General features: G+C 51.6%; 1 protein-coding gene across 1 annotated transcript in view; it reads right to left on the bottom strand.

The window, feature by feature from the left end:
• The window catches only part of HCN2 (hyperpolarization activated cyclic nucleotide gated potassium and sodium channel 2), a 69,344-nt gene extending 64,779 nt beyond the window's left edge, over positions 1 to 4,565 (bottom strand). The window contains exon 1 of the mRNA XM_053292170.1: positions 3,577 to 4,565. Within this exon, the coding sequence (XP_053148145.1) occupies positions 3,577 to 4,094 (518 nt within the window). The 5' untranslated portion in view covers positions 4,095 to 4,565. The remainder of the gene's footprint in view (positions 1 to 3,576) is intronic.
• Between the last annotated feature and the right edge of the window lie 8,174 nt (positions 4,566 to 12,739).

Below are 12,739 nucleotides of genomic sequence, written 5' to 3'. Positions count from 1 at the left end.
TCCCAAAGCAGTTCATAGAGCAAAGGAATGACAAGATAGTTTCCTGCCCCAAAGGCCTGCAATCTACAATTCCCCATGGGGTGACCCCTACACCTAGTCTCCTATCATAGGCCACTTACAATTGCTGCAAACATCACCTTCTTACCAGCTACATGGAAAGGATTTGGTACCTCCAAGGTATGATGCAGCCTAACACAATATGTGAGATAGTTGGAGTTGTTGCAAACAAGTGTGTATACACACACACACACACACACACACACCACCCTTGACCTGAGGTATTAGACCCCCCTGGGGGTAGGATCCTGATGGCCATCCCAAAGAAAACCCTGGGTTACCTGAAATCATTGAAAAGTTAGAAATAATTATCTTCCATCCCCCACTATCTGTGGCAGGGTTCCTACAGCTCAGGTGCCCAGATATCAATGGAGCTAGAGTTCAACATCATCTGGGCACCCCAGCAGGAGAAGCCCTACCTTATGGGATTCCCCAAAATTCTTGCACGCACGGGCACACACACGCACACACACACACACCCTCTCTAAGAGACTGTACCAGAAACCATTGGAGAAGAGGGGAAGAAAGAGAGCTGGTCTGGTGGCAGCAAGCATGAATTGTCCCCTTTGCTAAGCAGGGTCTGGCCTGGTTTGCATTTGGATGGGAGACAACATGTATGAGTATTGTAAGCTATTCCCCTCAGGGCCATAGCTCCGGGGAACAGCATCTGCCTGCTTGCATGAAAAAGGTTCCAGGTTCCCTCCCTGGCATCTCCAAGACAAGGCTGAGAGAGACTCCTGCCTGCAACCTTGGAGAGAAGCTGCTGCCAGTCTGGGTAGACAATACTGAGCAAGATGGACCAATGGCCTGACTCAGTATATGGCAGCTGCCTATGCTCCTATGTCTGGACATGAGTGGATAAACAGACACGCTACCCTGGGATAACTAGGACTTGCTGGAAGGCGAGGATGAGCCTGCTTCTCCCACTCCCTGTTACCCCAGGATTACTCTGGGACTCCTTTGCTTGAGACTGCAGTAGAGAAGGATGGATGACCTCAGGTCACTCTCCCCGGCTGTTCTACTGGACTACTGCAACCTGCCACATTATCCTCCTATCGTACCTAGAGTTGCAAGCACCGTCTTTAGCCTCTGCTCCTCCTGGGGACATCTCCATTTCTGCAAAGTCATTTTAAGAGCACACAAACACACACCCCAAACAAAGCCCCTGAATCACCTGAAATGACTTGGTGGGAAGCCCATCCCCCTGCATTTCAAAGGTCACCTTGCGTCCCCCTCAAAAGCCCCCACCCCCCACCCCACAACATTTCCTGGCCTGAAATTATTACAGGTCAGAACGTCGACTCCAATACGCCTGATGCACCAGCCCAAGGTTACTTCAGGTGGTCACAAGCACACCAACCCAGAGGTCGGATTCTCAAGACCCAAATCGTTACAGTGGGGGTCCCCCAATGGGGGTGTTCCTAATGCAGGGGAAGGAAAAACTATCTATCCCCCACCCCGGTCCATGGAGCCCCCCCCTCCCCACCACACTATTCTGAGCACCTTCTAGCACTACCTACCTCCAGGATTGCTATTCCCCCTCCAGCACTCCAGAGTAACCTTCACAGACTTAAGAGTATTAGAGCTGGAAGGGCACCCTGGAGGTTATCTAGTCCATCCCCTCTGCTCAGCACTGGAGGAGTGGATGATCACTCCAGGGTGACCTTTTTCACCCACTACCCCAGGAGATCATTACCTCACATCCCCACATCCTCCTCCCCTCCAAGAGCTGGAGGTCTCCTCTGGCCCAAAACCCCTGTAGGGGCACACTGATAGGGCAAAACGCTCTCCATCACCACTACCCCCACCCAAGATAGGAGCCAGCATGGTGTAGTGGCTAGAGTGCTAGACTAGGACCGGGGAGACCCGAGTTCAAATCCCCATTCAGCCATGAAACTAGCTGGGTGACTCTGGGCCAGTCACTTCTCTCTCAGCCTAACCTACTTCACAGGGTTGTTGTGGAAGAGAAACTCAAGTATGTAGTACACCGCTCTGGGCTCCTTGGAGGAAGAGCGGGATATAAACGATGATGATGTAGTAGTAGTAGTAGTAGAAGAAGATAGTTATCTCAGTCTGGAGGCTCTTTTTACCCCTTGACCAAAGTTGCCATGGGGTGGCTGATTGGACAAAGCATCGCCCAGGTAGTTGGCCTCAAGTTGCTGACTTTTCCTCCCCACTCTGCACCTGCCTTGCCTAAAACTGCTGCAGGGAAGGATGCTGGGGGTGGGTTCTCCTTTGCTAGAGGCTTTCAAACAGAGGATTTGGGGGAAGGGCAGGAACAGGGAATTCAAATCCATCGCTTTGTCACACCTCCCTGCACTGAAAGGGGTGGACTAGAAGCCCTCCGAGGTCCCTATCAGCTGCAGCATTCTCCGACTCCATTCTTCCGATTCAAGACTGTTTTTCACTTGTATTACACACCACTTGTAACATTTTTTTCTCTTTACAGAAAAGGGTGTAAAAAACCTAAAAATAAATAAAACCCTCTCTGTGGCTACCCCTGAAGCTACCTTGGCTCATTTTCTCTTTAAGTCACTTTCCAGGGTACTTACTTCAGATCTCTATCTCCACCTTGCTTGAAATCACTGCGAGGGTGGCAGGTGACCCATCTCCTCCTCCATCACCACCCCAAGGGGGCGACCGCAGATTGCCACCTCTTTGTGTCACTATCCAAGGTAGCTACCCTGGACTGCCCCCTCTTCATATCACTATCCAGGGTAGCTACCTCAGGTTTCCCCCTCTTCATATCACTATCCAAGGTAACTTCCCCAGAGTGCCTCTCCTCCCACCCTCCATCCTGCCTGAAATCACGAGGGTAGCCTTCTCCACTGCTACCCTGAGGACACTACCTCAGCTCACCCTCTCTTTGCATCCCGACCCCAAGGTAGTTACCCTGGATCACAATTTCTCCCGCCCTCCCCACCTCCTGGGTTACCTGAAATCACTACAAAGGCAGTGAACAGCCATCCATTATTACCTTCAATTATGCTACCTTGGATTGCCGCCTCTCTCTTTCTTTTTCTTCCTGCCTTTCCGGAAATTCCGGGCCGGGTGAGTTTTCTCTCTCTGAGCGAGGTCCTGGATACTTTCCTCCCCCTGAAATAGCTGCTAGGATAGAGGCCAGCCCGTCACCCTCTCCATCACTACCCAAAGGAGACTAACTCAGTTTGTCCACACTCCCTCCCTGCCTTGTCTCAAATCACTATGGGGCAGTGCTGGCCTCTCCCTCCCTCGGCTCATCCTTCCCACAAGTCTCTACCCCGGGGTAATTACCCCGGATCGATCTCTCTCCACCACTGCCAAGGTGATTTCTCCTCCTCAGCCGCTCGCCCTCTCATGCCCACCCAAGGGACTTACTCCGGGAGAGTTGCCCCCGAAGGCCCTCTCGCGCTCTTTACGGCCAGGCACCCCCAGCTTGCCCGAAGGCGCTGCCAAGGCGACACTCGCCCCTCCCTCCCCCGGGGCAACCGCCCCGGGCCCTTGGGCTCGCTCGGGCCCCCCCGCGCGGCGCCGGCTTGCCTGAAGTCGCTGTAGGGGTGGATGATCCAGGCGCCGGCCGACTTGACGCGCTCCTGCTCGCGCTCCACCGCCTTCTGCGAGCCGAACATCCGCAGCGAGAACTTGTTGACGCCCGGCTGGAGCATGGAGCTGAACTGGCGCTGCATGAAGCTGGCCTGGCTGCCGCACGCCTCCTCACCGCCGCCGCCGCCCGGGGCCCCCTCGCCTTCCTCGGCCGCCTTCGGGGAGCCGCCGCCGCCGCCGCCGCTGCCATCCTCGGCGCTGCAGGAGAAGGAGACCTTGGGCGGCGGCGGCTGCTGCTGAGACTGCGGCTCCTGGCCTGCGGCGTCCCCGCGCCGGCACTCGCCGTTGGGCGAGCCCCCTTTGCCGGCCCGGCCGCCCATGCTGCAGCCCCGACGCAGCCCCGGCTGCAGCGAGCCCGCCGACGCCGAAGCCTCCGACGACCCGTCCTCCGAGCCCCGCGAGCCGCCCGCCCCTGCTGCAGTGCCCGCCACCCCGTCGCCGCTGCCTGGACGCATGCTGGACGCCCGGGCGCAGCAGCAGCGGCGGCGGCAGCAGCAGCAGCAGCCCAGACGCCAGTCCCCGCGCGCCTAGCCTAGCTCAGCTGCTGCGGCGGCGGCGGCAGCGGCAGCAGCTCAGGAGGAGGAGGAGGAGCCCAGAGGCCCCGGGGAGGGGCTGAGGCTGGAGCGAGGGGGGGTCGAGGAAGGAAGAAGGAAGGGCTGGCCAAGCAGGAGGGTGGGGAGGAAGCGAAATGAAGGGCAAGGTGCGGGGGGAGGAAGGAGAGGCGCGGAAGGAGGAAGGGCAAAGGCAAAGCAGGACGAATGGGAAGGAAACAGAAAAGGGAGGGAGGAGGGAGAGGAAAAGGACGGGGGGAGGGAGAGGAAGGCCAAACCGGAGCCCAGGGTGGGGGGAGGAAAGAGGGAGGGTGGGAGTGAAGGGCAAAGAAAGCGGGGGAGAGGCAGGGATGGATGGAAGGGGAGGAAGAGGTCACGGCTAAGCCTGCCAGAGGGCTGGGGAGGTGCGAAAGGAGCATGAAGGACAAGCCGGGCGAGAGGGAGGACGACGACGACGACGCAGGGAAAGCAAGAGGGGTGCGGAGGGAGGAAAAGCAAGGACAAAGCAGCAGCAGCGGCGGGGAGGAAGAAAGAGGAGGAAGCGAGAGGGGGGCCAAAGGCTAAGCGACGAGATGGCTGGGAAGGAGATAAGGGCGGGGGGGGGCCTTGATGCCAGGAGGGACAGTGGCTGAAGGGGAGGGAGGGGAGCCAGCGAGGAGGAGGAGGAGGGAAGGAGATGAAGGGGAGTGGGACGAGGGCGGATGGCCAAGGCAGGCGCCGCAGCGCTGCGCCGTCCAGAGAGCCCTGGCAGGGGGTCGATTCCGCCAGTGCGGGACCCCCTTCCAGTTCATGGGAGTGGCGGCGGCGGCGGCGGCACAAGAGAAGGGCCAAGGCAGGGCTGCCGCCTCGGGCCAGCCCTCGGGGCACATCTCCACAGGAGGGCCACCTGCTGCGTCCCCATCAATGGCAGGAGGAGGAGAAGCAGCGGGCCCTGCTGCGCAAAGGAGTCTCTCGGGGCCTGTTGTGTTTCACAGAAAGTCACCGCCGGAGCTTCTGGCCCTGCTGTGGCCGTGAATTCCAGAAGCTAGCCGGGCATGGTGGTCTCTCCCAGGCTTGCGCCAGCAGCGCCGTCCCGGCCCTGGCCGCCGTTCTCCCTTTGCGGCTGCACCTTCTCGGCGGGTTTGTGGAGCAGCAGCCGCCAGGCCTGGAGCTGCTGTTGCTGCTGCTGCTGCTCCACAAACCAGCCGCGCTTGGCCTTGCGAGGCACGTCGGCCTGCCTGCGCTGCGCTCGACGTCTGTCTCCAGAGTGCTGGCGGCGGCGGCGGCGGCGGGCAGGAGCCCTGGTGGACTCTGGAAGCTGGCCGCGTCTGGTGGGGAGTCGGGCGGCGAGAGGGGAAAGCCGGCAGGTTGCTGCTGCCGGGGCCTCTGGGTCTGTACAGAAGAAGGGCAGGCCTCTCCACACTGTATGTGTGAGAGAGAGAGAATCAATTCGTAAACCAGCAAACTACAGAAAGAGACAGGGACGTTTGCCAGGGCCAGAAGCACTGGTGCGTCCACAAGAGTGATTGGCAGCCGGTCCTGAGCCGATGAAAAGGAAGCACCGCCGTTAGCTCGCGGAACTCACTGCCACATGATACGGTGGTGGTGGTGTGGTGGTGTTTTAAAGGTTTAGACTGATCCATTAAGGAAAGGCCTTAACTACCACACTGTAGCTAAACATAAAATACGCTTCACAGAAATGAATGCATGTTATTCTCTTTATTTGATCTCATCGCTCCCTATCTTGCCTGACAGATGGCATTCAAGTCAGCTAAGACGTGAATAAATACACAATAAGTAACTACCCTTGTTATCTGCTCAACACCTTTGTTAAATCTCTAGATTGTTCTATTAAGAGAGCTTTCATAGCAATATAAGGTTAACGATAGTCTATTCAAATAAGACAAGCAATTAAAGCACACAGGTCTAACCATACAAGAATAAATAACACACAGCAATTCTTGTTTTCAAAAAGATTTTTTTAAAAAACTAAAAGCAATGGTGACTGCTATCATTCTGTGGCAATGGGGGAGGGGGCGCAATTATGAAAAATGTCCACTCACCAGACCTCATATGTTTACCCCACCTCTCTTTCCTATTATTATTATTATTTCTAATACTTTTATTTATACACTACTTTTCAACAAGAAGCTCTCCAAGTGGTCTAAACAAAAATAAGGATGAATTGGCTCCCTCCACACACAAGGCTCAGGGAAGGCAGCTGTGGAAAAGGCCAATTCCAAGCTAGGGATCATTAGGAAGGAGACTGGAAATAAAAATGCTAATATCATAATGCCGTTGTAGAAAACTATGGTGTGGCCACATTTGGAGTAACGAAGATGATCAGGGGCCTGGAGCACCTTCCTTATGCGGCAAGGATGCAGCAACTGGGGCTTTACACCTTGGGAAATAAGTGTCTATGGGGAGACATGATCAAGGTGTCTAAAATTATGTGTAGAGTAGAGGGAGTGGACAGAGAATTTTTTCTCCCTCTCTCACAACACTAGAACCAGGGGTCACCCCATGAAACTGAAGGCCAGGACATTTAGGACCAACAAGAGGAATTACTTTTTCACACCGCACACAATATCTGAAATTCTCTCCCACAGGATGTGGTGATGGCTTTTAAAGAGGCTTAGACCAATTGATGGAGGACAGGTCTATCAATGGCTACTAGTCTGGTATCTACAGGCCACTGCCAGCAGCCTCAGAGGCAAAATGCCTCTCAGTCCCAGCTGAAGGAAAGCAGCAGCAGCAGCAGCAGCAAGGGCATGCCCTTACCTCTTGCCTGTGGGCTTCTCAGAGGCATCTGGTGGGCACCAAATGCTGGACGGGATGCACCTTGGTCCTGATCCTGCTGGGCTGTTCTCGTGCAATCATTCCTGCCTTTCTTGCATTAATTTGTAAGCCTCTTGGGGCAGGGACCTGGCTTCTCATATCCTGTAAAGGGCTGTGCCAATCATGATGTTATACCAATACACTGTTGGCAGTGAATTGCCACAGTAGCTTGACAGAACCTGCCTGCACAGGGGCAGCCTAGCTCAGATTTTCACACGGTGGGGACAGGGAAGGTCTTTTATCTTCACACTCTGCGTGTGCATTCCCCAACAGCAAGAGGAGAGCTGGTCTTGTGGTAGCAAGCAAGACTTGTTCCCTTAGCTAAGCAGGGTCCACCCTGGTTGCATATGGAAGGGAGATTAGAAGTGTGAATATTCCCCTCAGGGGATGGAGCTACTCTGGGAAGAGCAGAAGGTCCCAAGTTCCCTCCCTGGCAGCATCTCCAAGATAGGACAAGATTTTTATTTTATTTTTTAATAGGACAAGATTTTTTTATTGGACCAACAAACTACCAAAGCATACAGTACGTTGCCAAAGCACAATTATATACAAAGTGGTTGTTTGTACATCATATATGTACAAAGATTTACACACAAGGACTTGGAGACCCACAGGGTTATAAAGTATATGCAGGCAGTACTGTAACTCGGGGTGGAGGGAATTACAAGGCACATCAGGTAATCGGGGGGGGGGGTCTACGTCCAACGTCCATTTCCACAATTTGTCCCATTGCTGTTTAGAAGAGATCCTCTTGTCTTTTTGCACATAACCATACAAACTTTTCCAGAAGAGATTTACTTCCAGAAGAGATTTACAGGTTTACTAACCTGATTACGAGGAGGGGAATGTTCCAGTTCCCTAGTATAAGGGCACCCGTTCCGTCCCGTTTCCTGAAGGTTTCTTTCTGGGACCTCGAAAAGAGGTTCTGTCGCTCAAACCCGAGGTTAGTTCTTCCCAAGTCTGTTTTTCCAAATCAGGCCATTATTAACAGCTTGCTTACTCCCTGCCACACTCTTTTGGCTACCACACACTCTTTTAAGAAATGTGAGTGGGTTTCCCTGAATGTTTTGCCTAGCTCACTAGCTTTCTGTTTGCAGGTGATTTTAGGGCACTCTTGCTGGTCCTCTGGGAGCCATGGCTTAGCTACATTAAGCGGCAGTACTTGGTGGTATAAACACCACTTCATTTCCCATAAATGGAAAGGGACCTTTTTCTCCTTAAAGAGAGCGATAGGGTGATCGGGTTGCGACAAGTACTGTGAAGTGCGGTGTTTGTAACGTTTACGTTCTAAATCAGGTTTGAAGAAACCCACTTCTAGAATCTCTCCATCAATTGTTTTCCTTAGCTGCTTAACTGAGGAGGATCCTTTAAACAGATCCGGTTCAACCTTCCATTTTTAAAGTGTTAATAACAAATCTCTCAAGTAGTCCGGGTGTTCTCTTTTTAATACTTGTGTGATGTTACGTTGAAAGATCTTTCAGGATACGCCAAGGAACCAAGTGTCCCATCCTTTTACTTGTTCTGTGCTGGAACACCGGCTCCCAAGGAGATGCTAGTTCGTAGGGCCTCTGCTGGTGGACTTCACGCCAAGTCATTCTGATTTCAGCCAACGGGAAACAAGCAAATTTGTACTCTATCTTTCTTCTTCCAACATCCTGTTCTTGATTTGACCCCAAGCATCAGATGTTCAGAATGGCCTGTAGGCCTTCTTTCCCCAATGAATATTTTCCAGCTATACACTTCCATGGTCAAACTCCACTGACTGTTCAGAAGTTTCTCCTCCTCCTAACAACCACCAACCAAAATCCACCCTCCTTTAACTCAAGGGATGGAGGCTTCTGGATATCCCTAACCTTGCTGTCATATTAAGCCTGTTGCTATCTGCTTTTGACTGTTACATCCATAAGGGTTTGAGAACCCAGGTACATGGATTTCCTTTTACTATGACTTTCATTAGATTTATGTAAAGTGTGCCGTCGAGTCGGTGTCAACTCCTGGTGACCACAGAGCCCTGTGGTTTTTCTTTGGCAGAATACAGGAGGGGTTTACCGTTGCCATCTCCCACACAGTATGAGATGATGCCTTTCAGCATCTTCCTATATCGCTGCTGCCCAATATAGGTGTTTCTCATAGTCTGGGAAACATACCAGCAGGGATCCGAACCAGCAACCTCTTGCTCCCTAGGCAGGTTACTTCCCTGCTGTGCCATTAGGTGGCTTGGTCTTGTGATAGCAAGCATGAATTTTCCCCTTTACTAAGCAGGGTCCACACTGCTTTGCATTTGAATGGGAGGCTACATGTGTGCACTGTCAGACATCCGCCTTAGGGATGGGGTGGATCTGGGAAGAGCACCTGCATGCAGAAGGCTCCCTCCCTGGCATCTCCAGGATAAGGCTGGGAAAGACTGCTACCTGCAACCTTGGAGAAGCTGCTGCCAATCTGTGTAGACAATACACAGCTAGATGGACCAATGCTCTGACTTTGTATAAGGCAGCTTCCTAGGTTTCTAAAATAATTGCAAGTCCATTTACAATAAATTTAAAACTATTAAACAATTAATACTGTTTGTTTACCCACACATGGCGCTCTTCAGAGGCTCTGTGTACCACTGCTGCCCACGGCATGGTTGGTGGGCCCTCAGGACATGGCCTTTTCAATAGAGGCATCAATGCTGTGGAACTCCCAACCACAAGATATTCATTTGTCTCCCTTCATCTTTTAAGCTTTCCTCTCAGAACAATTCTGTTTAGGGCACTTTGAACAATTTAATAATCTCTGCACTTTTATCAGTCTCTGCCGCAGCTTTGCTTTTATGGCTCCAGTGGTTTGATTAATTATCATTTCTACAGCGGTTATTAGCTGCACCAAGGGGCCTATTTTAGGAGAGGAAGGTGGAACAGAAATGTGTTAATAAATACATTCCTCCCTTCTGTTCTCCCTTCCTCCAGCTTCTGTTTCTTGCCTATGCTGAAATGCGACCCCAACATTGACAAATATATAGACTTCGAGCTTCAGAAGCCGAAGTCAAGTCGAGGATTCACATCTTTGTATGAATTTCCTGTAAGCCGCTGCTTTAGCGAGAGAGCAAAATGCAGACCCAAAAGCAGAGGAGAAAATAAAACTGCATTAAAAGCACCTAATTATAGCACAAACAATATACTCCCTTGAGCAGATAACTAATTGGCATTTCCCCTAACTGACCACCTTCTAATTTTAGCAGCTGTTGAAGCGTAGAACGGTTATGCCTCTCGCAGCAGCCTTATCTCCCAACAGGTGGATAATTTTTGTGTTTCTCCAGGGGGGAAATATTTTACAGGCTACACATGCGAGTCAGGAATCCTGGTTTAATGCTCTACTATCTTTCTTCAACATGTAGATGTCCATTTAATTTAATGAAGGGGTGGTCAAACTGTAGACCAACAGATGATTGGTCTACAGCCCCCAACAACCCCAACCCCATTGGGGCTAGGAATGATGGGATCTGTAGTCAACAGCATCTGGGACCCAAGTTTGAGATCCCAACTCACGGAGGTAGTTTTTCACATAATGCATAGTCCACTTGTGAAACTCTCTGCCACAAGATATGGTGACAGCTAACAACTTGGATGGCTTGAAGAGGGGTTTGGATCATTTCATGGAGGAGAGGTCGATCAACGGCTACTAGTCAGAGGACTAGAGGCCACCCCCAGCCCCAAGGCAGGATGCTTCTGAGTACCAGTTGCAGGGGTGTAACAGCAGGAGGGAGGGCATGCCCTCAACTCCTGCCTGTAGGCTTCCAGTGGCATCTGGTGGGCCATTGTGTGAAACAGGATGCTGGACTAGATGGGTTTCTTTGGGCCTGATCCAGCAGGGCTGTTCTTATTAACCCGTGGCTTAATATTTTGCTCCTAGAAATGGACACACACCCCAACTACACAAAATGATGTTTGCCCACAAACCCCAAGATGACTTTTGACATTAGTTATCCTTGTTACTCTCATCTCCCTTCCTTGACAGACCACTGGCAGAATTGTAAGCTCCTTGGGGCAAGGACCTCCTTTCATTCGCCACATTTGTCTTGCCTTCTGTGATGGAGCTTTAAGGCCACATGAAGAGGATGCCCATGTGACAGCAGAGGTCCCAGCGTGCAGCAGCAACAAGAAAGGCCTATGTGAGGATGAGGGAAGGGACTGAAAGAATTGATCCGTGTGAGATTTGCCTTGTACAGATTTATAGAGAAGTCACATTTGGAATATATTGTTCATGGTTCCGGCTGTGCAGCTCAAAAAGGCTGCTGTACATCTACTTGCTGCCCCAAATTGTGTAATGCCTGCCAGCTAAGCGAGGCTGGGTGACAGGGCACCTTCTGTTCAGAATTCAAGTTTGTAGTCCCTGAGATAAATAGGGGAGCTGCCGGATAGCATCACACCACCAGTACATTTACTGTCCAACCCTTCAGTACACACAGCCTGGCGTGCCTCCATGTACTAAAATGGGTTAGTGCTCTGCCCCAAAGCCTGTACACATTGTATAAGTTCTGCCTCACTCATATTTCACATCATTTCTTCTGGTTTTGGAAAGTCACACAGATCGGTGAAGAGTTGGGGAGGATGCTGCAGCGGGAAAAGGGCCTGGAAATCTTATTCACATCAACTTCCTGGCTTCTGTGATTTCAGTTTTCAAGCATTCTTTCCATGGTCAGATGGACTAGCAACTTGAATTTTGTTTTTTAAGCAAAACAAGATTCTCAGAACATTTAATTCTGTACTCAGTGGCACACTGTATGTTGCCAAGTATAGTACACACGGCCCAGATATATGGCAACCAGCTGCAGGTGTGAAGTGATCCATCTTGAGATGGCAGCGGGCATTTTCAGTGGAGTCTCAGCTGCAGTGGCACATTCACACAAGCAAGCTAGTGCTGGATGTTGGATCTACACGCATGTGTGAACCAGGACTCCATTTCTACCCCTTCACTGCAGAAGAGCCCTCCTTCCCCCCAGGTCTAGCATGCTCAAATCTCTGTGCCTCCCCATCATTCTGGTGAAGAATGTTACCGAAACTCACACAGGGAGACTGCACCTGAGCACACAGGATGTTCCTCAGATTTCCGACAGCTGAGACACAGCTTTTTCCTCTCCCTGCCAAATGAAAATTGGGGGCAAGTTTCACTCTTATCCATCAGCATGTGAATATGAAAGAGGCAGAGTTAACTGCTCTCTTTGCAAGAGTAACTGCTCGGCGTGTATCTTCTGATAAGCCCAGAAGATCACACAGAGATGCGACAGGCAGACTCTTTAGAGGCAGGGAATGGCTTTGAGTGCCTGTACTGGGAATCACTGAATGTTGCTGTCGCACCCCATGTGGAGATGTGGCAAAAGAATCAGGGCACTGATGTGTTTAGTATTGGACTCCTGACTGAAGAGGCTTGGGTTCAAATCCCCATCTGTGCCACCAAGATTACAGTTGGACCAGTCGCTTTCTCTCTGCCTAGCCTCCCTCACAGGGTTGTTGTGAGGTTCAATGGGGGATAGCCTTGTCCTAGTACACCCCCTGAGTTCATTGCAGGGGGTGGGACATAAATGGGAACGCCACCATAAATATAAAAGCTGATTTGAAAGAGCGAAGAGAAGAACAGAGACTCACAACAGAGAGGCAGAATGTCAGCAAACAGGTGCCTCCGGTCCACAACAGCCCACCGTAATCTATTTCTCACCATACACGGATTGCAACGTACTGACTTCGAGGCAGGGC

This window comes from Hemicordylus capensis, chromosome 2 (genome assembly GCF_027244095.1).
Source record: "Hemicordylus capensis ecotype Gifberg chromosome 2, rHemCap1.1.pri, whole genome shotgun sequence".
Taxonomy (NCBI): domain Eukaryota; kingdom Metazoa; phylum Chordata; class Lepidosauria; order Squamata; family Cordylidae; genus Hemicordylus; species Hemicordylus capensis.
Note: the sequence above shows the minus strand (reverse complement) of the source record. Positions and strands in the feature narration are given on the sequence as shown.